Below are 22,447 nucleotides of genomic sequence, written 5' to 3'. Positions count from 1 at the left end.
TTTATACGGGGTCGTTTCAGGTTATGAATGAATTTGGGTCTCAGAGGCTGGTTGAATCGGGCTCGATTAATGAGGAAGTGCAAATGGGCCAAGTGGGGAAAGACCAACCCGATGGGCTCACAAGCCGAAAGTGGAAAAGGCTTTCGGTTTTATCCAGATCTCCTAATATTGCAAGTGACGAAGCACAACGGTTAGTAAGTTCTAAAAATAGAAAGGGTTTAGTTCGTGATGACGAAGGTGAAAGCAGACCTACAAAAAGGGGCAACTCCGGTGATGTTCATGCGACGGATGCTACTCAGAGTACAATTATTGAAGCAGCGTCGGTTGTTGACCAACCCTGCCGAAACCAATGAAAATATTAAGCTAGAATGCCCGTGGGCTTACAAGGTTTTTTTGGTCTGTTTGTTCGTTTTGCATATCCATTTGGATTTGGGATATATTTTCATTTTGCTATATTTTCGTTGTTCATTTTTGCATCTGAATGTGGTATATTATTTCGTTGGTCTTCAAAGTGCCATTTGTGTATGTCATTTTGGTTCTTATTTTTTCCCTTTTTGTGAGATCTGGATCCTATTTTGTGCCTTCTGTTGTATTTTTGTTATTCATTTTTTTATCTATATTTGGATCTAAAGGTTTTACTCGCATCTTTTCATTTTATTGTATTTTTTTGTTTAATTTTTGGATGTGCAAAACTTATTATTAGAAAAAAATTATGATATTAGCAAAAATGTTATGATTTTTTTTGTATTATTGTATTTTTTATTTTTATATTTTCATTAAGTTGTGTTTATTTCGCTGAGTAGATTTTGAGATGACCTATATAGATAGTAATGTTGTCAATATTCTTATCTGTTCTGATCCTCTGTATAATCCATTTTTTCATTCTTAGAAAAATATCTGCATTCAGTCTCTTAACTGAGATCTACGACATTTCCTTATCAACTGCAGTTCCATTTTTGTCGTCTCTATGATAAGAAAAGCATGTATATACAAAAATCGCCCAACAAACAGGTTTGGGCTGTTTGCCTTGAGGGTTGGCCTATTTCGTTTAAAATTTGTATGAATGTGAAGTTGGGTGATGTGCAGTTTTTTTTTTTGCATGCTGTTGTTGTGTGACATATTTGTCTGAGGTATTTGTTCTTTACTTTTTTTTGTATGATTATGGTTATTCTTTTCACTTTTATATTTATAAATATAAAGTTTTTCCCTGTTTGAATAATTTATATATTAACGTCAGATTAATGTCAGATTTTAGTCAAGTTTGCAGTTTGGATTTTTATATTTGCGTTTTTCCTACAAAATTAAGTTCCTTTGGTATAAATAAAATTTTTTCAAGTCCATTGTATAAAATTTAATCACACGTTTGAAGCAAATTTACCGCTTGAGTTGTATATGTATAAATTTTTGTAAATTCTTTCTCAGAAAAAAATTAAGGGATTTGTAGATTGAGAACTTTATTACATTATTGATAAGAAAATAACTTATATTGTACTGGTAAAATTAAAAAGAGAGAGAGAGAGAGAGAGAGAGAGAGAGAGAGAGAGAGAGAGAATAATTTAAAAGATTGTTCTAAAATAATAAAAAATTGTCAGAAATTTTTTTAGATTTTTTTACATTTGTCAGAAATTAAAAAAAAATCCATTCAATATAAGTTTTTTAGAAGCGTTTTTGTTTTCCATTAACTAATTCTTAGACAAAATTTTAAAACTTTACAGTAAATTTCACAAATAAACTATTCTTGGTAAATCTGAATGTAGGCTTAACATATGATGAAATTTCATTTATGCAACTTCTTGTTATTCTGGTGATTGGTCGCTCAATTAAATTCTTTTTCATAAAAAATTAAAAGTTTATAATTTGAAAATTTTATTGCATTATCTACAAAAAAAAAAAAACAAAGCAAAACACCTATTGTCTCCAGAAAGGAACACAAAGAAATAAATTTTTTTGTCCTGGAACCATTTTGCATTGTAGAATTTATCCAAGTTTTTTACCATTTATTTCCTTTTCTTTGGGCACAAGAGGAATGTTATTGGTGTTTTTGTTTTGTATAATAATATACTTTTTTTTTTTTTTGTGAGAATGTAATAAATATTTTAAATTGTAAATCTTTTTTCTCAAAATGAAAAAGAATCTGTCGACGCATCATAATTAAAAATAAAACAGGCAGTTGCATATTTATTGAAATTAAACCTATTTAGTACCCTCAACGTAGAGATTCCGTTGGTACTTTTCAAATGTGATTTTGTGATCGATGCCATTTTCAAGTTTCTTGATAGTTTTATGTTTTAGAAATGCTCTCAACAGATTAAACAATCTGTTGTTATTTTCCTAAACAAAGTTTTTCCAGTTAAACATCAAACCATCAAAAACCTTAAAAATGGTCTTGGTGCTATTGTCACGTTTGGATTTTTATTGTAAGTTCTTGGGAAAAAGATCTCTTTTATGACATTAAGTAATTCTTCCACAATTTTAAAAAAATCCCTATAAAAAACCTTTTTAGAGGTTTTATAGTTTGGGAAATTTATTTATTGTATTAAAAAAAACATGCAAACTGTAACCCCTTAAAGATGATTAAAGTTTTTTTATAGTTTGATGTTTAAAAATGGTCCCAGCAGAATTTTTGACCAAAAAAAACTCAAAAAAAAAAAATTATGCAACCTGTAGACCTAACAAAGTATGACCAACCTGATTTTTTTAATTTTTTTTTAAATGTACAAAATGTAGATAAATAAAATGTGTAAAAAAAATTGATCCGGTCTAAAGAGAATTTTGGGCTATCTTCCTAAGAATTAAAAGAAATAAGTTTTTTTGATTGATCGAAGCTTAGGGTTTTTATCAGAAATAAAGATATGTTTCTAATTGATGAAGATCAAAGGAATGTGGAAACATCCAAAATATTTGTTCTGCCAGGAAGATCTCTTTTGTATCTTTTGCTTTGGAAGATCATTATCTCTAATCATTAAGGGAGCAAGGATTTGTTGGAATTTTCTAAATCCCCTTCTAGGCATGTTGCAGATCGTATTAGATGCCTAAATTGTGACTGCCTTTATTTTCTATAAGAGGTTGGATTCTAAAATTAGTTGGCCTGCAGGTTGATAAAAATAAATCTTTGGGCAGGTGGGACATCCAACATGGTAGAGTTGATAAATTATAAAGTGTTAATTAAATATATTAATAGATAGGGTCTTTCTATTGTAAATTCCACCCTAACTGCATTTGAAGGTGGTTGGATAAAAGCATGGCCTAATATTGTGGGTTCTTTATTTAAGTTGCAACCATAAAATGCATACATGAAGTACTTGACTTTAGTTAAAATATACGTATGGTGTAAATACTAAGCAATGTTTGTGGTGAGACCATAAAACATGACATGAAGTAGAAAAGGAGTCTGACATTTGAGAATTTTGGGTTTTATCATTTTCTCATAGTTTCACTGGAAGTTTGGTGTGATGATTTTGCAGGATAAGACTAATGCATGGCCGAAATGAAGAATGTTGCTCATATACAAGCTCAAATAGAGAAAGTTGGGGATGATGCTCATGTTTAGGAGGCACTGATGAAGAATCTTTTGCAGCCTGTACAATTGCTGGTAATGGCCATCAGCTCTCTCTCTCTCTCTCTCTCTCTCTCTCTCTCATGCATGTGTTGGCATACATTTCTTGGCGGACTTTTGTTATTTTATTTGTTGTTTTTTCTCCTGAGTTGAGGGGTGTACTTTGCCATTCTATTTTTGCTTTGCTATTATTATACTTGACATATTTTTCTTGGAATGCAAACTTTTCTTTTTGATGCATGACATACATGATAGGGATCGTTAAGGGTGAATTTCACAACCCTGGAGTGGCTTTGGGAGACAACTCCAGCAACTTATGGAATTCCCAATACAATTACTATATTTCCCATGGCTTCTTACAAAATTTGGCTTTGATATTGTATATTGCAGTTGCAGTTAGCATGTAATGGTCTTAGCTATAGAGGTTTAGATCAATAGGTCTTGTAGAGCATACTAATTCTAAAAGCAAAATCACACAAGGGGATTAGGGTAAATACTAAATAGTGTGTATTGGAGAGAACGGCTATCAAGCAGAATACTTTCTATGGTTGGTTAGAAACTGTATATTGTAAAACACAGTCGATGCCAATTTTGGTCATATTAGTAGCTCAAACTTTGGATCTTTTTTTAGTATGTAAATAGAATATTATTGCAATCCATAGTGTAAGGTAAAATTGTGAAGCCTGCAAAACTTGGCTGTGTATAATATTTTTCTGTATTTTGTTTTGTGCATTTTTTTTTAATTTTCTAAAACACCTTTTCCGGCAAGTAAAATTTGCTGGAAATAATATTTTAATAGTATAAACATATTTGCAGCAATTTCATGTCGCCACAAATAGTCTTTTGCGGCGAAACTTACCGGCTGAAAATACTAATGACGACGATAATTTAAAATCGTTGGAAAAAATAATGAGGTTTTTGCGGCGATTTATTAACTTTTGCGATGATACATATTGCCGGAAATTACTTTTCTCAACGATTTTAATGGTAAACGGAAAGGCTATTTCCGTCGATTTTTGGGACATTTGAGACAGACTAAAATCGCCGAAAATAGTAGTTTTTTGTGACGATTTTTGCCTATTGCTAAAATTCATCAAAAGTGGCACTTTAATTTCGTCGAACATGCAGCGATTTCAAAATCGCAGAAGATGATCAAATACAGCGATTATTGAGGGTATTTGCGACGATTTTGAGCGCTGGAAAATGCCTCATTTCTTGTAGTTAATTTCCTCAGTACTCTTTTTGGCAAATTTAGGGGCACCAATTTCACAGATGAATTTTCATTCTTTTTTGTTCGTTTTTGTCATCACCAGCCCGATGGCAATGATCTTGATTAGCTGCAACGCAGCCAGGCTATTATATGAGGATTTTTCCAATATTGATCGTCCCGAGACAAACTCACGCGTTAGTCCACCCGAAGGCAAAGTACACCATGGCCGGATTTTGGCCAGAATGATTGCATGAGGGGCCTAGTCATCATGGTGGCAGGAACTAGTTAATCTGCAAGAAGTTGTAAACAAATTTAATTATAGAAGTCAACCAGAAGCACTTTGTTAGTCCAATAAAAAAAAAATTAAGAGGAATGACATATAATACCCTCTTTCAGATTAGAGTTAGTTATAGAAAAAATATATTTTCAAGTCAGTATGTAAAATATATTTATTGAAGTGTTTATATGCATGACATAATTTGATTTAAAAGATAAATTTTAAAATTTAAATTTTACAAATCAAATATTATCATTTAATTGATCATGTGGATGATGTGCTCTACATGTACACCAGCTAGTTATTTTGGCTTGTTATACACGAGCGCATATAACAAGCCAAAATAACTCTTAATTATAATATACACACGTACTCCTTTTGGCTTGTTATTTTCCATCCATTAGAGATTTACTTGACTACTTCAAATTCTTAAGTCATCGCCTAGTGATTTTAGTCCATCTCTTGTAAACGCTAGCACTTTTTAACTCCATAATATTTATAATAGTTTTTCATTTACTTTCCAACTACTGAAGGCAGTAAAGCAGAAAAAGTGAAGGACAGCTTTGGTCACCGAGAGAGACTCGCATAAAGGAGGAGCGGTCCACAGTTGGGGGGGGGGGGGAAGGGGATTCGCACTGAAGAGGAGCGGCTCACAAGCATGGTAAAAGTGTACGGGAAAAGGGTGGGGGAAGGACGCCGAGTGGGCTGGGGGGGGGGGGGCGGTGGAATCGAATAGAAGAAAAAAAAATACTGGTTTTTAGGCAGAAAAAGAAAAGCAAACCACGTCAGCCAAGGAGTGCGATGTAGGAAAGAACGGGGGAAGCTGAGTAGAATTACTTTATATATATATATATATATATATATATATATATATATATATACACACACACACTTGCATTAATAGATAGGAGTTAGATAGGAGTTACTCAGGGTGTAAATCGGCATGCTTTTGAATATTGTAATTTGTGCACCCTAACAGGCTATTCATGTATGAACACGTGCGGTATACATAGGCGATTCCGGTATATATGGTACTATGAGTTCTGCAGATAAGAATATGGGGTTTAAAAAATGAATAAAAAATACATTTTTATGAGCCCAAACAGCCTTGAAATCACTCGTGTACAAAGCATTGTAGATGTAAGAAATGAGAAAATATTCTATCAAGCTATTAAAGGGTTGAAAACAACGTCCAATAATTTTTTTCCAAGTAGCCCATCCATCACTACAACAAATTTAACTTTTAGGGATGAATTTTTTTTTTCGTCCCTAAAAGTCACTTTTAAGGATGAAATTCAAATCTTGTCTAAAAAACAACCCGAATTGTAATTACCGTTCAAACGGTAAGTTATCATACGAACAGTAACATTTAGGGATGAATGATTTCGTCCCTAAAATTGGTTATCCGTTTGAACAGACTAGCATATTCGCTCGAACTGAGTTAATTCGATTCGAATGGTACCAAACTCATTCAAACACTAATAATTTGTTCAAACTAGAATAATTTCCATTTGAACTAGAATAGTGTCTGTTCGAAAGGAAATAGTGTCCATTCGAACGGAAATAAAGTCTATTTGAACGGTAAAATTTCAGTGAAATTTTGTCGAGATTTGAAACGCGTTAATTTTTTGAGATTTTACCGTTCGAACAGTAGTAATTTGTTCAAACTAGAATAGTGTCTATTCGAACGAGAATTGTGTACATTCGAACAGAAATAGAGTCTGTTCGAATGAGAATAGTTTTAGTTCAAACGGTTAAATTTCAGTGAAATTTGACCGGGATTTGGAACTCGCTAATTTTTTAAAATTTTATCGTTCGAATGTTTTTTTACTTGTTCAAACAGTCAACAATGTTCTAAAAAGTATAAAGTGCCCCAAACTTTAAGAACTCTGGGATATTTTATAGCTCCTAGAGAGAGAGAGAGACTAGCATACCAAAGATGGAGAAATTTTGGGGATATTTTCGTGAAAAAGGGAATGAGAAGTTATTTTTCTTTCCAACATATAAGAAACTTTTTTTTTTTTTTGTAGTTTGAATATGCATTTCTTTCTATACTCTACTAATGTTGTTTCTCTTTTTTGTCCTTATAGGGAATGCTTAGTGCTCAAAAATTACTTTTTTGGTTTGTATTTTAGGTATACTTACATTGATTTTATTCTTGTTTTCAATTTTCTTGAAATATATAAAAAGCTTGTTGTTTGCTATAAATGTTGTTTTTGTGGTTTTGGTACCTTACTTTGTTTTTTATTGTTATAATATTATTTATTACAAATTTTGGATGCTTGGTGTATGCTTGATGTTTATATTTTGTAGGTTTTGTTGTTGGGAATATTTTGTAGGCTAATATTATTATTGTTCTTGAAAATTTTAGGGATTGTTCTTGACTACAAGGAAAGATAAAAAGTTCAAGACTTGAATATCCTTGAGTTGAACATATTTGGGAAGAACAAAAGAACTAAAGTTTCAAACTTGGTCCGTTTCGTTATTTTGTATTTTTTGCATGTTCAAGGCTGTGTAATGAGTTATGTAAACACTGTCAATTAATTTGTTATGGTTAAGAATTTGAGGAGATTTTGTAATGAAGAGTTTTTTGTAGCTTTTATATTAATTTTCTTGATTTTGTAAGACTATCTGCTACAAGGTGAAGGCAACAAATGCTTATATTTTTTTTTTTAATTTTACATAAAAATATTTCCTGAGAGATCAGTTCGCTACAATTGACACTTTTAGTCACAAACAACATTTCCTGCGAGATAATTTCACCGGAAAAATATTTTTGCGGCCAATATTTTCACCACAAATAGTTATTTGTGACTTTTAATCATGGCAAACGAGTATTTGCCACAATTTCTCCAAAAAAAAAAAAAAAACAACCATTCTATTATGACTATTAGGGATGAAATTTTCTTTTTGTCTCAAATAAAATCTATTCAAACGGTATTTTTTGCGTTCAAACGATATTAGGGACAAAATTTTTCATCCAAAAAAAAATCCATTTGAACGCTTTCGAATGGAAATGACGAATTTCGTCTCAAAAAATATTTTTTTGGACAAATTTGAATTTCATCCCAAAAAACCTTTTGAGACAAATTAGAGACAAAAAAAATTTTTCTAAAAAAACTTTTAGAGACGAAATGGAAACATTTTGAGACAAAAATTTTCGTCCCTAAAAAGTAAATTTGTTGTAGTGCATGGGACTATAACAATGGAACCGCGGATCATGGTTAGGACTCCCCATTGAAGTGAAAAAAGCTCTCGCCATGAGATCAAAACCCTATCCTCTCTCTCATCTCCTTTCTCCACAAGCGCTTTCTCAATCCTAAACTCCAATTCTTCGTCGGTCTCTCTAGACAGACACACACGGTAGCAACAACAATTCTAGAGAGAGATAGAGAGACAACGAGTAGCTCAAACTCACGAAAACTCATTCTCTTAATGAGAGAGAAAAAAGATAAAGAAACCAAAAGAGCTAGTCTGCTAGATTTGAGAAAGAGGGCAAAAGAGAAGCAAATCAAGTTGCTCTCTAGAACTTTGTATGCTTCTGATTATCGTGTTCTTCGACTCTATTTACCGTTGAAATTCAAAAGTTTCGTCAGTTTATTGGTTCTTTTGTTCTTCTTTTAGTTCGTTGGCTCTATATTTCAACAAGATTGATTTTGTTAGTAATTATGTTAGGATCATCTATTACACCGATATTTCTATTATAAAGCTTTGGATTTTGTTTTCATGGAAATTTTTTTAGGCAAAGTATATGGCTCAAACTATGTTGCAAAGTCATTTCTGTTTTCTCACATGCAATGAGGAGAGAGAGAGAGAGAGAGCTTGAGGAGAGGAAGAGCTTGAGAACAATGGGAAGAGAGCTTGACAACGAGCTCCAGAAATTGGGTTTTCCATTTGTTCTGCTTCGCCAGACTTTCCTCTCCCTCACCCCTCTCCTCTCTCCCATCGACGCCAGAGTACTCTTGATTCTACCACTTTTTTATCTTTTTTGTACCAAAAATCTATCCATGTTAACACTACAGCACACAAAGTAGCCACTCCAATACAATAAATATGATATAGATCTCAGTAATCTACTATGAAAATACAGTCTATAATTGTAGAATATAATGATTGAAGAGAAATATAGGATTTAGAAGATGAAGTGTAATGGAACAATTGAAAATCAAATATGTACGGGTGAGTTCGAGGCCACCCAATTCCGCCATATAGTTCTTGCTTCAAGCAAAATGTCCAAATCCTTACAGTGAATTCTCATTTCCCTCATATCCTCGTAGGAATAACTACCAAACAAATGACAAAATGACACATAACAAGTGAAATAACTAACTTCAGAATTAAAATGACTACAAGGAAATGAAATGTAAATGTCCCAGGTCGTGAAACACTGCGTTGCAACATAGGTTCATATCGTTCATCCACAAATGACATCGCTATAGTCAGGTTCATAACAAATGCCCTCCCTTTAAAGAACCTTGTCCTCAAGGTTTAGAGTAGTGATTATTCTCCTAACTCACCAGAGAGCTTGAAAGCATTAAGGAAAGAGTTGGGCCTTGAGAAAGAAGGTGCAAGAGGGATGGTACGAGACAACACATCCTTCTTTCGAAAATGTGGCCTAGGCATAAGGGATCCTTCAAGCGTGCCGAGACCATCATTGATGCATTCATCATATATGGAAAAAGATGCAAAAACGTAGCAAAGCCCTAACTAAATGGAGGACTCCTGATAAACAACCACCCTTACATAAGAACCAAGAAAGATACTGCCTGCCATGGAGCTTAACACTGCCCCAACTACAGCCAATGGCCAGAGTAGGATATCAAAACCAGCAAAAGGTACACATATTGTCTCCGAGAAAGGGCCTTCATTACCAATAAGTCTAGAAACAAACGGTGTCATCCCTTTAAGAGCATGTAAGGTCCTTTGCAAATAGCAATGAGTGAGATTAAGGAAAAATCAATGATGAAACCAAGAACTCCAACCATAACTACAACAGGAAGATAAAGCAATCTAATATCATAATAGTACACATCTGGAGGCCCCTTTTTTCGAAGGTCATCCATAGACGAGAACTAGAAATGGTAACAAACATGCCCAAAATCTATGACAATAGTGAGGCTCCCTTCAATAGTTCCCCAAGTCCCATTATAAAAACAATGGAATAGTTTATTAGTCTTTCCTTTTGCCACAACAACAAAGGTAGCAAATGTTGGTGGTATGCTCCACCTATGATACTCGCAATAATGCCAACCACTGGCCACAAAATCAAGAACGAAGGTAGAACACCTATGCAGAGAACTATTTTGCTATGAAGTTGTCTTCCTCTATCAAAAGGATAAAAAACCCCTCGAAATTCACTTTCAAATTCCCTATAATATTCATAAGCACATAGAACCACTCATATGTCTTTCCGCGCAAGACCGAGATTCCCCTCCATCTATGAAAGCAAATATGCCCACGGATTCCCACTTTCTTCAGCTGCTTCCCAGCCATTCTCACTAGAATCGATCGTGACCTGCCTGCGACCACCACCAGATGCAATATGTGCATCGTCGACATTATAGCTGCCAAGCTAATTATTAGCAAGCATGCAATAGCAACTAATATATTTCGAAGAAATATTGTCTTAGAAAATGTAGTTGAAATCCATTGTTGTTCAAAGCCCTTCTTCGTAAGTCCAATCTTGACCCTAATATCATATGTCACTTCAACCAGATAATCTCTTCCTTTATCAAATGGTTCAAAAACACCCTTATGTGGCCATTAATCCAACAACTTAGACACCATTCCTTGTACGTACACTGGAACCAAAGCATTCCTAAACCCCACACCTCTCTGAGGCTTTTTCTCGAACAACTCCCTCGCATCAACTAAACAACCAATTACTCTTCTGCACTCAAAATTCATCCATGGGAACCACTGGAAGAGAAGAGAACCACTGCCCAAAACACATACTACTAACAACGAAAAACTCAAAGGGACGTAGATGGGTGCAACATAACACCGAAATGACTCACCAGTTTCCTAAGCTCTTCTCCCTGAGACGTAGCAGTGGGCACTGCACCAGGATGTCTATAAAGAACTTCTTATCATCTCAAAGATCAAGCTTGATTCAAACAAGAATTATTGGAACACCCATAAAGTGATAAATATGCACAACATTAACAATTGCCCTGCATATTAAAGCAGCATTCGTCACCTCTTCACAACACCTAATGTCGAGAGCCTCTAGGTTTACACATTGATTGAGGATGTAGCTTGATGCAAATTCGGAGATATTTGTACCCCAATCCAACCGTAAGTTCTTCAGACTATTTTTATAAGAAGCAACAAGTAATTTTAAAGACTTATCAGATATGTCCCGGCAGCCACCTTGGATCTCAGAATAATCAGCGGGCAAATGGTCCTCATTGTAAGTCTGGCCTGTCAAAATGCCATGGAGGTCACTATCCTCACTGGCGACGTCTATGATCTCTACCACAGGTTCACCAATTGCAACCTTATGTGGAAGCCAGCTCGGAGAAGAAAATCGACCATGGCAGATGTTCCTTCGAGCTTGGTTCTCTTGTTGACATTGAAGAAGTCATTGCAAGCTTTGTTCACGTCGCTCGGGAAGGTTCTGGAGGTGTAGATTTACAACCGCTAGCTACTCCACCACGCACTGCTTCGCCATGACTAGGGTTTGGTCCTCCTCGTTCTGCCTTTCGTTGGCATGAGAAGCTGCTGGTCGGGGGAGATGCCCTTTTTTGTCTTGGTCCTCAGCCTTCACATGGCCAATGGTATTGATGGTATTTTTGTCTTCCTCCTTCTGTTGAGCATCAAGCTTATAGCCCTGTCTTGATTCGACCTAGAGTGAGGTGTGGGAAGAGGTGGAAAGCATCTTTACCGATGATTGCATAGGCATTGATTTTTCTATGACGGTATTCTAATTATGAAGATTGTACTGATTTGAAAGGTAAGTCCTCACCATCTCCATCAAATGATTCAAGCGGTCATTGATCTCAAGAAGACTCTTCCCATGAGCATCTATCTGCCGCTTTAAGAGCTCATGTTGTTGCACAAAAAGTGTGTCATCCTTCATGGATCGTCGGCTCGCTGATACCACTCGTTATAGATCTCAGTAAGCTACTACGGAAATACACTCAGTAATTGTAGAATATAATGATTGAAGAGAAATATAGGATTTAGAAGATGAAGAGTAATAGAACAATTGAAATTCAGATACGCATGGGTGAGTTCGAGGCCACCCAATTCCTCCATATAGTTTCCAACTTGAAGCAAATTGTCCATATCCTTACAATGAATTCCCATTTCTCTCATTTCCTCGCAGGAATAACTACCAAAACAAATAAAAAATTGACACATAGCAAGTGAAATAACAAACTTCAGAATTAAAATGATTACAAGGAAATGAAATGCAAACGTCCCAGGTCGTGAAACGCTGCGTTGCAACATAGGTTCATATCAGTCATCCACAAATGACACATTTATAGTCAGGTTCATAACTAAAGGCATACACCTCCTAAAAGCATAAAGCAAAAGCCAGTATTGGCTCTAGCGTTGACGGTTGGATTTCAAGAATTGTATCTAGAAGGAAAAGAAGAAGGCATCAACATGAGTGATTATGACCAAAAAAACTCAAACGTAGGATTATGCGTTGCACTGGGTGTCTGCGTTCGACTGGCTGGCGACGGACTGGCTGCGTTGGTCTGCTGGCGGCATCAAGATTCAACGGGTGGTGGAAGCAAGAGGCACAAAACATCGGGTAGCAGAGGAAAGGGAAAAACAATTCCTTGCATCGGGTTTTTAATTTAATTCTAGGTAGAAATCACATGTGATGATCCTCGTAGTTTTAATTTATGTAGTACTGAGATGTCATGTTCTCATTTGATGCTGTTAAAGGGTTGAAACCAACCTAACCGTTCCAAAGTGGTTCTGATAAGAAATACTCTTCTTTTTTTTTTTATTAAAAAAAAAATCAACTTGATCTGTGATCTTCCTAATACGAGTCAAATGTGAGAGACATATATATATATATATATGTATGTATGTTTATCTATCATGTGTGTGTGTGTGTGTATATATATATATATATAGAGAGAGAGAGAGAGAGAGAGAGAGAGTTGGACCCAAATGTGGAGTTTGGGCTGAGGGTTTTAGCTTACGAGACATGCATAGTATAGTTGCTGGGTTGGGCTCTTGTTTAATTTTAAGGACTCGACCTAAACTTTTCTCATTATTTCTCTACTTTTTCCTTTTGAAAAACAATTCAGAGTGCTCGAATCCAAGATCTTAAATAAGAAAACATCTTAAGCAATTAAGTTGTAAGATGCTTGGCTACGACAGCACGAAAATAGGGAATAAAGAATTTTCTGTCGGAAATTAGATGCGTAAAAAGGACTGGACCTTTACAAACATATATATACTTGCCCTCGATGCCAAAAACCAGAGCCCAAGGTTTTGTTTGGTCGAGCTGGAGCCACTACTTTTACTTCACCTTTGTTGAGGAGTAATACTAGAGAGAAGCTACTGTAACAGTGCATACTTTGCACTCACTACATGATTGCTTTTAGTTCTCTATTTTTTTATTTTAGACTTGAGAGATGTGTGGTCTAGATGATGTCACATCATGTGTACAAAATGGTTGCTCCCAACAATGACTTCTATCTATATTTATTCTATAATATTACGGCAGATGTAGATCATATTCGTACGTACCAATTGGGGATGGCATGCAGCTTTGATTTGATTACCAAATACATTCCCTCATCACTGTTACATACTCTACTTATAATTGGGCCAATCTTCCTCATTTTGTATATGGACATTATAACCGGCCCATGGATTCTTGTACATTTTTTTTTTTTTTTTTTAAACAAGTAGGACCAATTTGAGATTATAAGAGTACTGAATCCAAGAACCAATACAATAATTTCTTCCCAAAAACCAACATATTTGATCAAGATTAAAGATTAGATTTTAAAACTTCAAATTCGGTTTCAAGGAAAAAGATCTTGATAGACTAATTAAGCCCGAGCAAGCAAAGTATCCAAAAAACGAGATGTGTATCCTAACAAGTGAGATTATGATCACCAGGTGCAACCCCAAGTAAATCGCAATACTGGATGTACTACCCAATAAGAGATCGGACTTCACTAGGGTTTCCACCGTTGCATTCAATTGCACCGTTCATGGCTTGAATTGTTGCAGCGAATCCTCCTTTATGACTTAGTTTTTGGTGTACATTGGTCATCCAATACCACAAGGCGGTTTTAAAAGAAATAATAGGGTCTTCCGCCACGAGTTCAGGATAGTTTAATACGTCGAATCCAATGTTATTTCCAGCTGCTCCATAATTATAATTCCAAGTTAACTGAAGGGGTCCACGACCATAGTATTTCTTGTTAGATTTACATGGATATCGCGTGTTGGTCTCGTCACAGTAGTAGTCCCGCGAAGCACCATCTGTCTCTTCTATATAGCACAAAGCTGCCCAAAGACAATTAAACAGTCTACTTCAATTTTCAGGTTGTGGTTCTCTTTACATGAATGTACTGATTAGGGGTGTAAATTTAAACTGAGAAATTGGAAAACCGGTCCGAACCGGTTGGACCGGTTTTTGAATTATGCAAACCAGCCAGAACCGGTCCAGGTCTAGTTCCAGTTCTATGATTTTCGAAACCGGACCGGACCGGTTGGGGAAAAAAATATAAAAATTAATATTTTATATATAATATATATAATTATATATCATATATGAAATAATTTCATATTATAATTTATAAATTATAACATAAAATGTTAATCTTAAATATGAACATTTGTAATTTTTTTGATTATATGTTATTAATATAATTATATATAAGATGATGTTATTATAATTTATAAAATAAAATTTTAATCTTAAAGATGAAAATTTAATTGATCATATGCTTTAAACATAAAATATATATTAAATTATATTATATATAGTCTAATATATTATATAGCTATACTAATATGTAAGTTTATGACTAATACTAATATATAACTATACTAATAGTATAATATTATTACTATTATATAGTCTAATATATTATATAGCTATACTAATATATAAGTTTATAACTAATACTAATTTTTTTACTAAAACAAATTTTTTTTACTAAAACAGATTTTTTGAAGCAGTTTTTTTTTTTATTATTATTAACAAATTTTTATTTTTTAATGATAAACTTACATTTTAAAAAACTGAAAAATCAGACCGGACCAGACCGGAAACCGGTAAAACCGGAAATACCGGTTTATGAGGGTAACCGGTGCGTAATCGGTTTTGGAAAATACAAAACCGGTACATACCGGTTCGGTCCTAAATTTTGTCCAAAACTGGACCGGACCGGACCGGTTACACCCCTAGTACTGATCAATAGCTCAATAATCGACTAAGAATGCTACAAATTAGCTGTATGCCTATGATCAATGATTGTACGCCTGACTAATTAAGTAAAAGATACACATCCCCTTACATGTGCGCATCATGCAAACCTATGTATATATGTTTTCTCATGCCAGAATTACAACCTCAGATTTTATCCTAAGGGTCATGGACTCATGTAATAATTAAGGAATATTATTGTTATGATCTATATGTTGCGATCGAGTGAAAGTTAGTTGCTAAATCAAATGACACATGAAATTAATTAGACATATAAATGTTCTGTTGCGCGCATATATAAGGTTGTTTTAGTATGTAAGTAGGATATATATGTACCGAATTATAAAGATCAGAGAGGGAGTAAGATCTTACATTCAGTCAAAATACCAACATTGGCGAAGAAAGCTGCAATCTCACGCTTGGAATCATCAACAGAACCGGCGGCGAACTGATTTTTATACGCGCTAACAGCATCAAGAAAGGCTGCTCTAGTATAGAAGCTCTTCCCTGGACAGTGTCTGGTACCGGCCTCATTAAGTATCCCATTAAAGAAATCTTCCGTCACAAAATCAGCCACCGAAACATCGATAGAGCTAGCAAAGAAGGGCAGACAGTAATATGTCTGGGGAAATGATGAAGTATTAGTACAGGGGCCTTCTTTGCACCCCGAGCCGCAGTAGTCATTGCCAGTGCCACAATACCCGAACTGGCTGCAGCATAAGTTTGGTCCACAACCACAGTTTTGACCCTTCACATGAGTGCTAGGGAAGACAAGTACTGCAGCTAAGATTCCAAGTAGAATAAGGATTAGTAAATCTTGCCTTGCACTAAAACCTGCCATTTTAGGTGGGTATCTTGCTCTATTTTTCATTTCCTTTCTCTTCTTCTTTAACTGAAAAAAAAAAATGGAGAGAATTAAGAACGGCTGTCCATGGAGATGGCTTTAGGAATAGGAAGTTGTTGGTGCGAAAGGGGCTGCAAAACAATAAATAGTGAGAAAAAAGTTTGCTTCAAGGCACATTACGAATGTCGCTTTTCTTAAAACAATATTCGCCCCCACCAATAATGGTATGCACATGAGTTATAAGCGAATTTGCCTCCAAGATACAATGAAGCCCAGAACAAGTCTGTTTATCTAACTGCATTATGCACACACGAAATTAGACCCCGAATACCCTCAGATTTTGCTATTCAACCAAAAGATTATAAATTTGTTCTCTGCAGAATGAACAAATCATAATAACAAGTTTTGAAGAAATGAAAACTTTTAGGAGAGTGAGAATTTCGAAATTGCATACTTTCCTTCTATATTCTATATAATATGTTTAAATTCATAAGCCAATAGGTCTATTTATAGAGAGCCAAAAGATGTGACTGAAAAGTTGTAAGTTTTCATTTTTCTGAATCTGTTCCGAATGGGTATATATATCTATACCTGTTACCAAATGACACAATTGTTGGACCCCGTTGGGTCCAACGGTCATGTTGCTTCCTTCCCAAATAGACTGTATGGGTTCGATCCCAAACACCTTCAACTTTTGCAATTCATTTTCCAAGAATTGTGGCCTTTGAGCGCCAGGCGGTAGCGCCCCTTTCATGCATCACAACGCATGAGCCATGCGGCCTACGTAGAGCACACTCAACAAAACACCGCTCCTTTGAGGGAGGCGTGACTCGAGAACCCAGTCACATGGGGTAAATTCAGAAACTCTATACCACTAAGTCAGGTAATATAGACCCAAAGCATTATAACCATAAGCTATGCTTAATCTCTCTTTCCAAAATAATTCATAACTTCCAAAATAAATCCCTAAAATATTATTAATAATAAATATTATATATTTTATTTTAAAAATATTTCCAACAGAAGTTTCATTGAACGACCTGAGAAATTGCAGAGGAAGCGTAAATGGCGGGTCATTGACTGGACTTTGTCTTTTCAATAGCAGTACGAGCTGGACTTTATGAGATTAAGGTTGCGTTGGATGTTGAGCTAAACTCAGTTAAGTTGAGTTCTTTATGAATAGTAGTGAGTTGAGTAGTGGAGAGAGTTATGTAAGGTCTATCTAAACTGAGTTTAAAGTGTGTTTGGATGTTAAGATGAGTTTAGTACTTTTTATGGGAAATAGAAAAGGTTGTAGATCTCACGTATAAAAATGTTTTAAGTTGAAAAAGGTTATGGATCCCACATGTAAGAATGTTTTGAGTTGAGATGAGTTTAGTAATTTAAAAGTTGGGTGTTTGGATGTTAGACTCAACTTAAAGTTAGACTGAGCTGAGCAGTTAAGCTCAGCTGAGTTTGGGAACCAAACACAACTAATAATGCTAGTTCTACCGATTCCAGCTATCGCTCATTTTTTTTTTATTATGTTTTTATTTAAAAGTGTTAAAAATACATATAAAAAAAAACACATCAAAATAACTAACGGTAGCTTCCAAAGAGCTACCATCGGTGGCTATAGTGCCTTATTTTTCTATAATCTTTTAAGGAAAATGATATTCTCATTATTAATTTTTATTGTTCGGTTTTTATTGTTCGGTGTTATCGTTGGATATTGCTAAATCATATAAGAGGTCATTTGTCAGTTGATGATCATAGGACAGTTGATGATGTTGTGGCTTTAACATTTTATTAAGTAGCTATTATGCATGGTTTGTTAGGGAGAGATAGCAATTTAGAAGATTGTTTATACGAAGCATCTTTGTATCAAATACCGTTCAGCTTAAGATGATTATTTGCAACAATATTGATTTATTACAATCCAAAAACTTTGAGAGAGCTTTGGGAATGTTTTGAACAAAATATCTCAATTGATTTTAAGTCAACTAAAAATTCTTCATTGAATATAAGAACACAAGTTTTGTGCTCTATCTCTTCTGCACTTGAATCAATGAGAAAAGACATTAATCCGTGCAAATAAGTTCTTTAGGTTTTTATTAATCATGCAAAACTATTACATATTTATTATGCATGAGCATTTGTTATATATTGAGAATGTTACAACACAAGCTTCACAAAAAGAATGGATGATTCAAATTGCTACAGAGCCTGATCAATTCAACCAGCAGCAGCACAAATACTCAGATGTCGTCTTAATTGATCTCATAAAAGATGACTCAAAATGACGAATCACAATAGAAAAACCAAAGAAGCCACATTTTGAACTAATGTTTTCTGTTAGACTTGTACCTAAACAGTTTCCTAAAACTATAATATGATAAATATGTATTAGACTATGTTGATGTTGGAGCTAATGTTTTTGTTTTCTAATCTATCCAAACATGTAATTATTATACTCCACTTAACTATTATTATACAAAAATACTTTTTAGAATTTACATTTTTTCCATATGCATTAAATTATTGATTGAGTTCATTTTTTTTTATAAAAAGTATATTATTTTTCTAAAATAACCATTTCACCCAACTAAACAAACGTGCCTTACACGTTGCTCCTGTAATAGTATATATATATATAGCCATATTATAATAATAATGTTCTAGAGAGATATTGCTGGGTAATAGATTTAATTATTAGCATTTCAAGTACGAGGCTAACTAGGTGTAGCCAAAAGTAGTATTCATGATCATGTCCGTCCATGCACTAAATAACATAGGGATTAGGGAAAATTATAATAATCTTTATGTTTTCCATTGAATAATGGTCATGAAAGCTATGGGCTGAATTCAGTACATTATAAAAATGATAGATATATTTCATCCTTAAATATTTTTTAATTAGCTAGCTAGGATCGATCCGACTTGATGCCCGAATCTGCCAATTACATAATTTATTTGTTGGCACCTTGCAGCTAAGGTTATCAGCACCAGGAGCAACACCTGCCATTTTAGGTGGGTGTCTTGCTCTATTTTCCATTTTTTTTATTCACGTATAGCCCTCCTTAATTCTCTTCTTCTTTGACTGAAAAAAACAAGTGATTGATCGCATGATTGAGTCAGAAATTTATAAGGTGTCTATCATATTAATTAATTAGCTAGTTGAAGTACTGAATTAATTTATTTGACCATTTCTGCTTAATATATATACACGGTTTTGTGTGGTAGTGCCTAATTATATACAATGTACAGTACAAGACTGTTCATTATTCGATCTGATCCAAACCTGCTTGATCCTAGTTTGACAATTCCAACTTGAATATATGTAAAAGTGAGACGGTAATGTGGTGCTATTCAACCCCACCCCCGACTCAAGGGATAACCATTACCTACCTAGCTAATATAAAATAACCTCAATTAGGAGTTGAATCATTCTGTTCAAATTAACTATGTTAGTGTCACAACTATATATGGTTGGTTCTTTATTGATCACCTTCGAAGACAAAATAGTGCCGACTTCCTATGAAATGTGAATCAAACCATTAACGGTTAATTACTGCATACCTGCTCAAAACATAAGACCAAAAAACTAAAAACTAAAAACAAAAGTCGTTACTGTTGTTGTTGTGTCGGCTATACTTACCAGCTGTAAACTCAATTGACTTGATCCAATCCAGTAATAGAAACTAGAAAAAATTCATGTCGCTATCAAAAAAAAAAAGAAAAAAAAAACAGAGAATTGATTTCTAAATGGGCTCCAACCTCTCCGAGCCCATGCAGACTTTCATGGGTTGTAATGAGCTGGGTCAATCTAAGCCCAATCTTCTTCTCAAGATTTTTAGAAAGGAAAATTTTAGGTACGTATAACGAAAGAAATTAAAAGTATGGGGTATGGATTGTGTAAGAGAAATAATATTTGCAGTTTTGAAATGTACAACTTTTGTATAAGGAAGTGGATAAATTTAAGATTCATATGAAAAATTATTTTTTAATAATGACCTCTATTTTTTTAAAAAAAAAAGAGTATGCAGGAATTGTATATTCCAAGACTATGATTGGACCATAGCTCAAGTTCTACATATATGCTACCAATAGTAAATTGGAGCTTGTAATATTTGTAGTGATGGTACTAAGGGTATTTAATTTTCGTACTTAATTTGAGATTATTTAATAACCTGCATTCTAGTATATATATATATATATATATATAAGATTCTCGATCGATTATTGAAACCAACTGGTTTGCGACATTAATTGGGTGATCGACAGTGGATTTTTCAATGTCTAATTCCTCATTAATTATGATCATGACCATAAAATTAAGACTAACAAATGCAGAGGAATTAAATATTAATTGAAGCAAAATAATAATAATAATAATAATAATAATAATAATAATACTCTTTAATTAATTATATATTTTGCCAACTTAACTAGTTGGCACTCTTTATTTCATTTTATTGTATACATTATTTAAGTTTACTAGCTAATTAATTATTAAGCAAGCTAGATCAGTACATGATATCCAAGATCAAAAGATCGAGACGCAGACATGATCATGATCCAGCAGCTCGATCCGGCTAGCAACTGAGATTATCACCGGGAGCAACACCGAGTTGGTTGCAATATTGAGTGTAATATTGGATACGAGATTGGACAGCACCAGGGTTCCCACCATTGCATTCAATTGCACCGTTAATGGCTCGAATGGTTGCACCAAACCCTTGGTTTAGGACTTGGTGAACATTGGTCATCCAAAACCATAAGGCTGTCTTAAATGAAATAACAGGGTCTGTGGCTACAGTTTCAGGAGAGTTTAATCCATCAAATCCAATGCTATTTCCAGCAGCTCCATAGTTGTAATTCCAAGTTAACTGAAGTGGTCCACGACCATAGTATTTCTTATCAGGGTTGCATGGATACTGTGTATTGGTCTCATCACAGTAGTCTTGCGAAGCACCGTTTATCTCTTCTATGTAGCACAAAGCTGCCCAAATATAAACAATTTGCTTAATTTAATTTCAGGCTGTGAATATATTTTCTAATTAAAATCTAATATATATACATATTATATATATACCCCTAGTAATGGACAAGAATATATATATGCTACTAATTAACCTGTATATATATATATATATGATCTATGATTAATGATTATATATGTATGTGAGCTTAAAAGTAAAAGATCATACGTACACTTCCCATTTAAATATTTTGTGAATTCATGCTTAGAAAGTTAGTACTGTTTTCATTAAAATTTAAGAAAAAAACATATAATATAAATGTAAAGTTATATATGAAATTATATATGCTATATTATGTTAATTATAAGTTAGGTGAACTTATACTCCAAATGATCATGACATCAAATATCAATCGGATATCATGCATGCGGTTGTTTTTGGTGCATAAGGTTGTATTATTATGTAATCATGATATCCAACTCGTTATAAAAAGTCTCACAGAGAGAGAGAGAGAGAGTAGGATCTTACATCCTGTCTCATGTGCAACATTAGCGAAGAAAGCAGCAACCTCACGCTTGGACTCGTCAGCAGAACCAGACCCGAATTCATTATACGAACTAAGAGCACTAAGGAAGGCAGCTCTCGTGTAAAAGCTCTTTCCTGGACAATCTCCACTCGCCTGATTCAGTATCCCATTAAAGAAATCGTCCGTCACAATATCGGCCACCGAATTTTGACCCTTCACGTTGCCGGGGACAAGTACTAGTGCTAAGATTACAACTGGAATGAGGGTTAGTAGATTCTTTTTCAAGCCGAGTGCAGCCATCTGGGGAAGGTTATAAGAAAGAAGAATATTGAACAAGCTGATTGTGTGGGATGAATTAATGGGAAGTACTTGTTAGGTATTTATAGATAGTAGTAGTGCAGCTAGCTAGCTCGCTTAGATTGTTTCAATTCAATGATATCGTTATGACTACCAGAAGGCGTGTCATGATTTGAGTCTTGTTAATGCTGGACTTTGACTGATTGATCATCTAGAACTATAACAGCTAGGCCTTAATTTAATTTGTGAATCATATTCTTGTGAACAAATATTTCGCCAATCCCTTAATTTTTTTTGGGGGAGGGGGGCCAATCCCTTAATTAAAAGTAAGTTTCGTACCCATCTTTATATATATATGGTTA

General features: G+C 34.4%; 2 protein-coding genes across 2 annotated transcripts; both read right to left on the bottom strand.

The window, feature by feature from the left end:
• Window positions 1–14,173: 14,173 nt before the first annotated feature.
• LOC121246203 (endochitinase EP3-like) lies at window positions 14,174–16,340 on the bottom strand. Its single transcript, XM_041144260.1, has 2 exons — window positions 15,830–16,340; window positions 14,174–14,532 (listed from the first exon to the last, which is right to left on the bottom strand). Exons 1-2 carry the CDS (start codon window positions 16,326–16,328, stop codon window positions 14,174–14,176), a joined length of 858 nt encoding a protein of 285 aa, XP_041000194.1. The 5' UTR covers window positions 16,329–16,340.
• Window positions 16,341–20,675: 4,335 nt separating this feature from the next.
• LOC121247668 (endochitinase EP3-like) lies at window positions 20,676–22,156 on the bottom strand. The gene is made up of 2 exons (XM_041146070.1): window positions 21,791–22,156; window positions 20,676–21,282 (listed from the first exon to the last, which is right to left on the bottom strand). Exons 1-2 carry the CDS (start codon window positions 22,086–22,088, stop codon window positions 20,876–20,878), a joined length of 705 nt encoding a protein of 234 aa, XP_041002004.1. The 5' UTR covers window positions 22,089–22,156; the 3' UTR covers window positions 20,676–20,875.
• Between the last annotated feature and the right edge of the window lie 291 nt (window positions 22,157–22,447).

Source organism: Juglans microcarpa x Juglans regia, chromosome 1S (genome assembly GCF_004785595.1).
Source record: "Juglans microcarpa x Juglans regia isolate MS1-56 chromosome 1S, Jm3101_v1.0, whole genome shotgun sequence".
Taxonomy (NCBI): domain Eukaryota; kingdom Viridiplantae; phylum Streptophyta; class Magnoliopsida; order Fagales; family Juglandaceae; genus Juglans; species Juglans microcarpa x Juglans regia.
This window is presented reverse-complemented; position numbering and strand designations above follow the sequence as displayed.

What these genes read in the sequence shown, in the direction of transcription:
- LOC121247668 (XM_041146070.1), bottom strand. Translation starts at nt 22,088, where the DNA reads ATGGCTGCACTCGGCTTGAAAAAGAATCTACTAACCCTCATTCCAGTT. An exon ending in TGTTGCACATGAGACAGGAT is followed by an intron (nt 21,283 to 21,790) that starts GTAAGATCCTAC and finishes ATATTTGGGCAG; the next exon opens with CTTTGTGCTACATAGAAGAG.
- LOC121246203 (XM_041144260.1), bottom strand. Translation starts at nt 16,328, where the DNA reads ATGAAAAATAGAGCAAGATACCCACCTAAAATGGCAGGTTTTAGTGCA. An exon ending in TGTTGGTATTTTGACTGAAT is followed by an intron (nt 14,533 to 15,829) that starts GTAAGATCTTAC and finishes GTCTTTGGGCAG; the next exon opens with CTTTGTGCTATATAGAAGAG.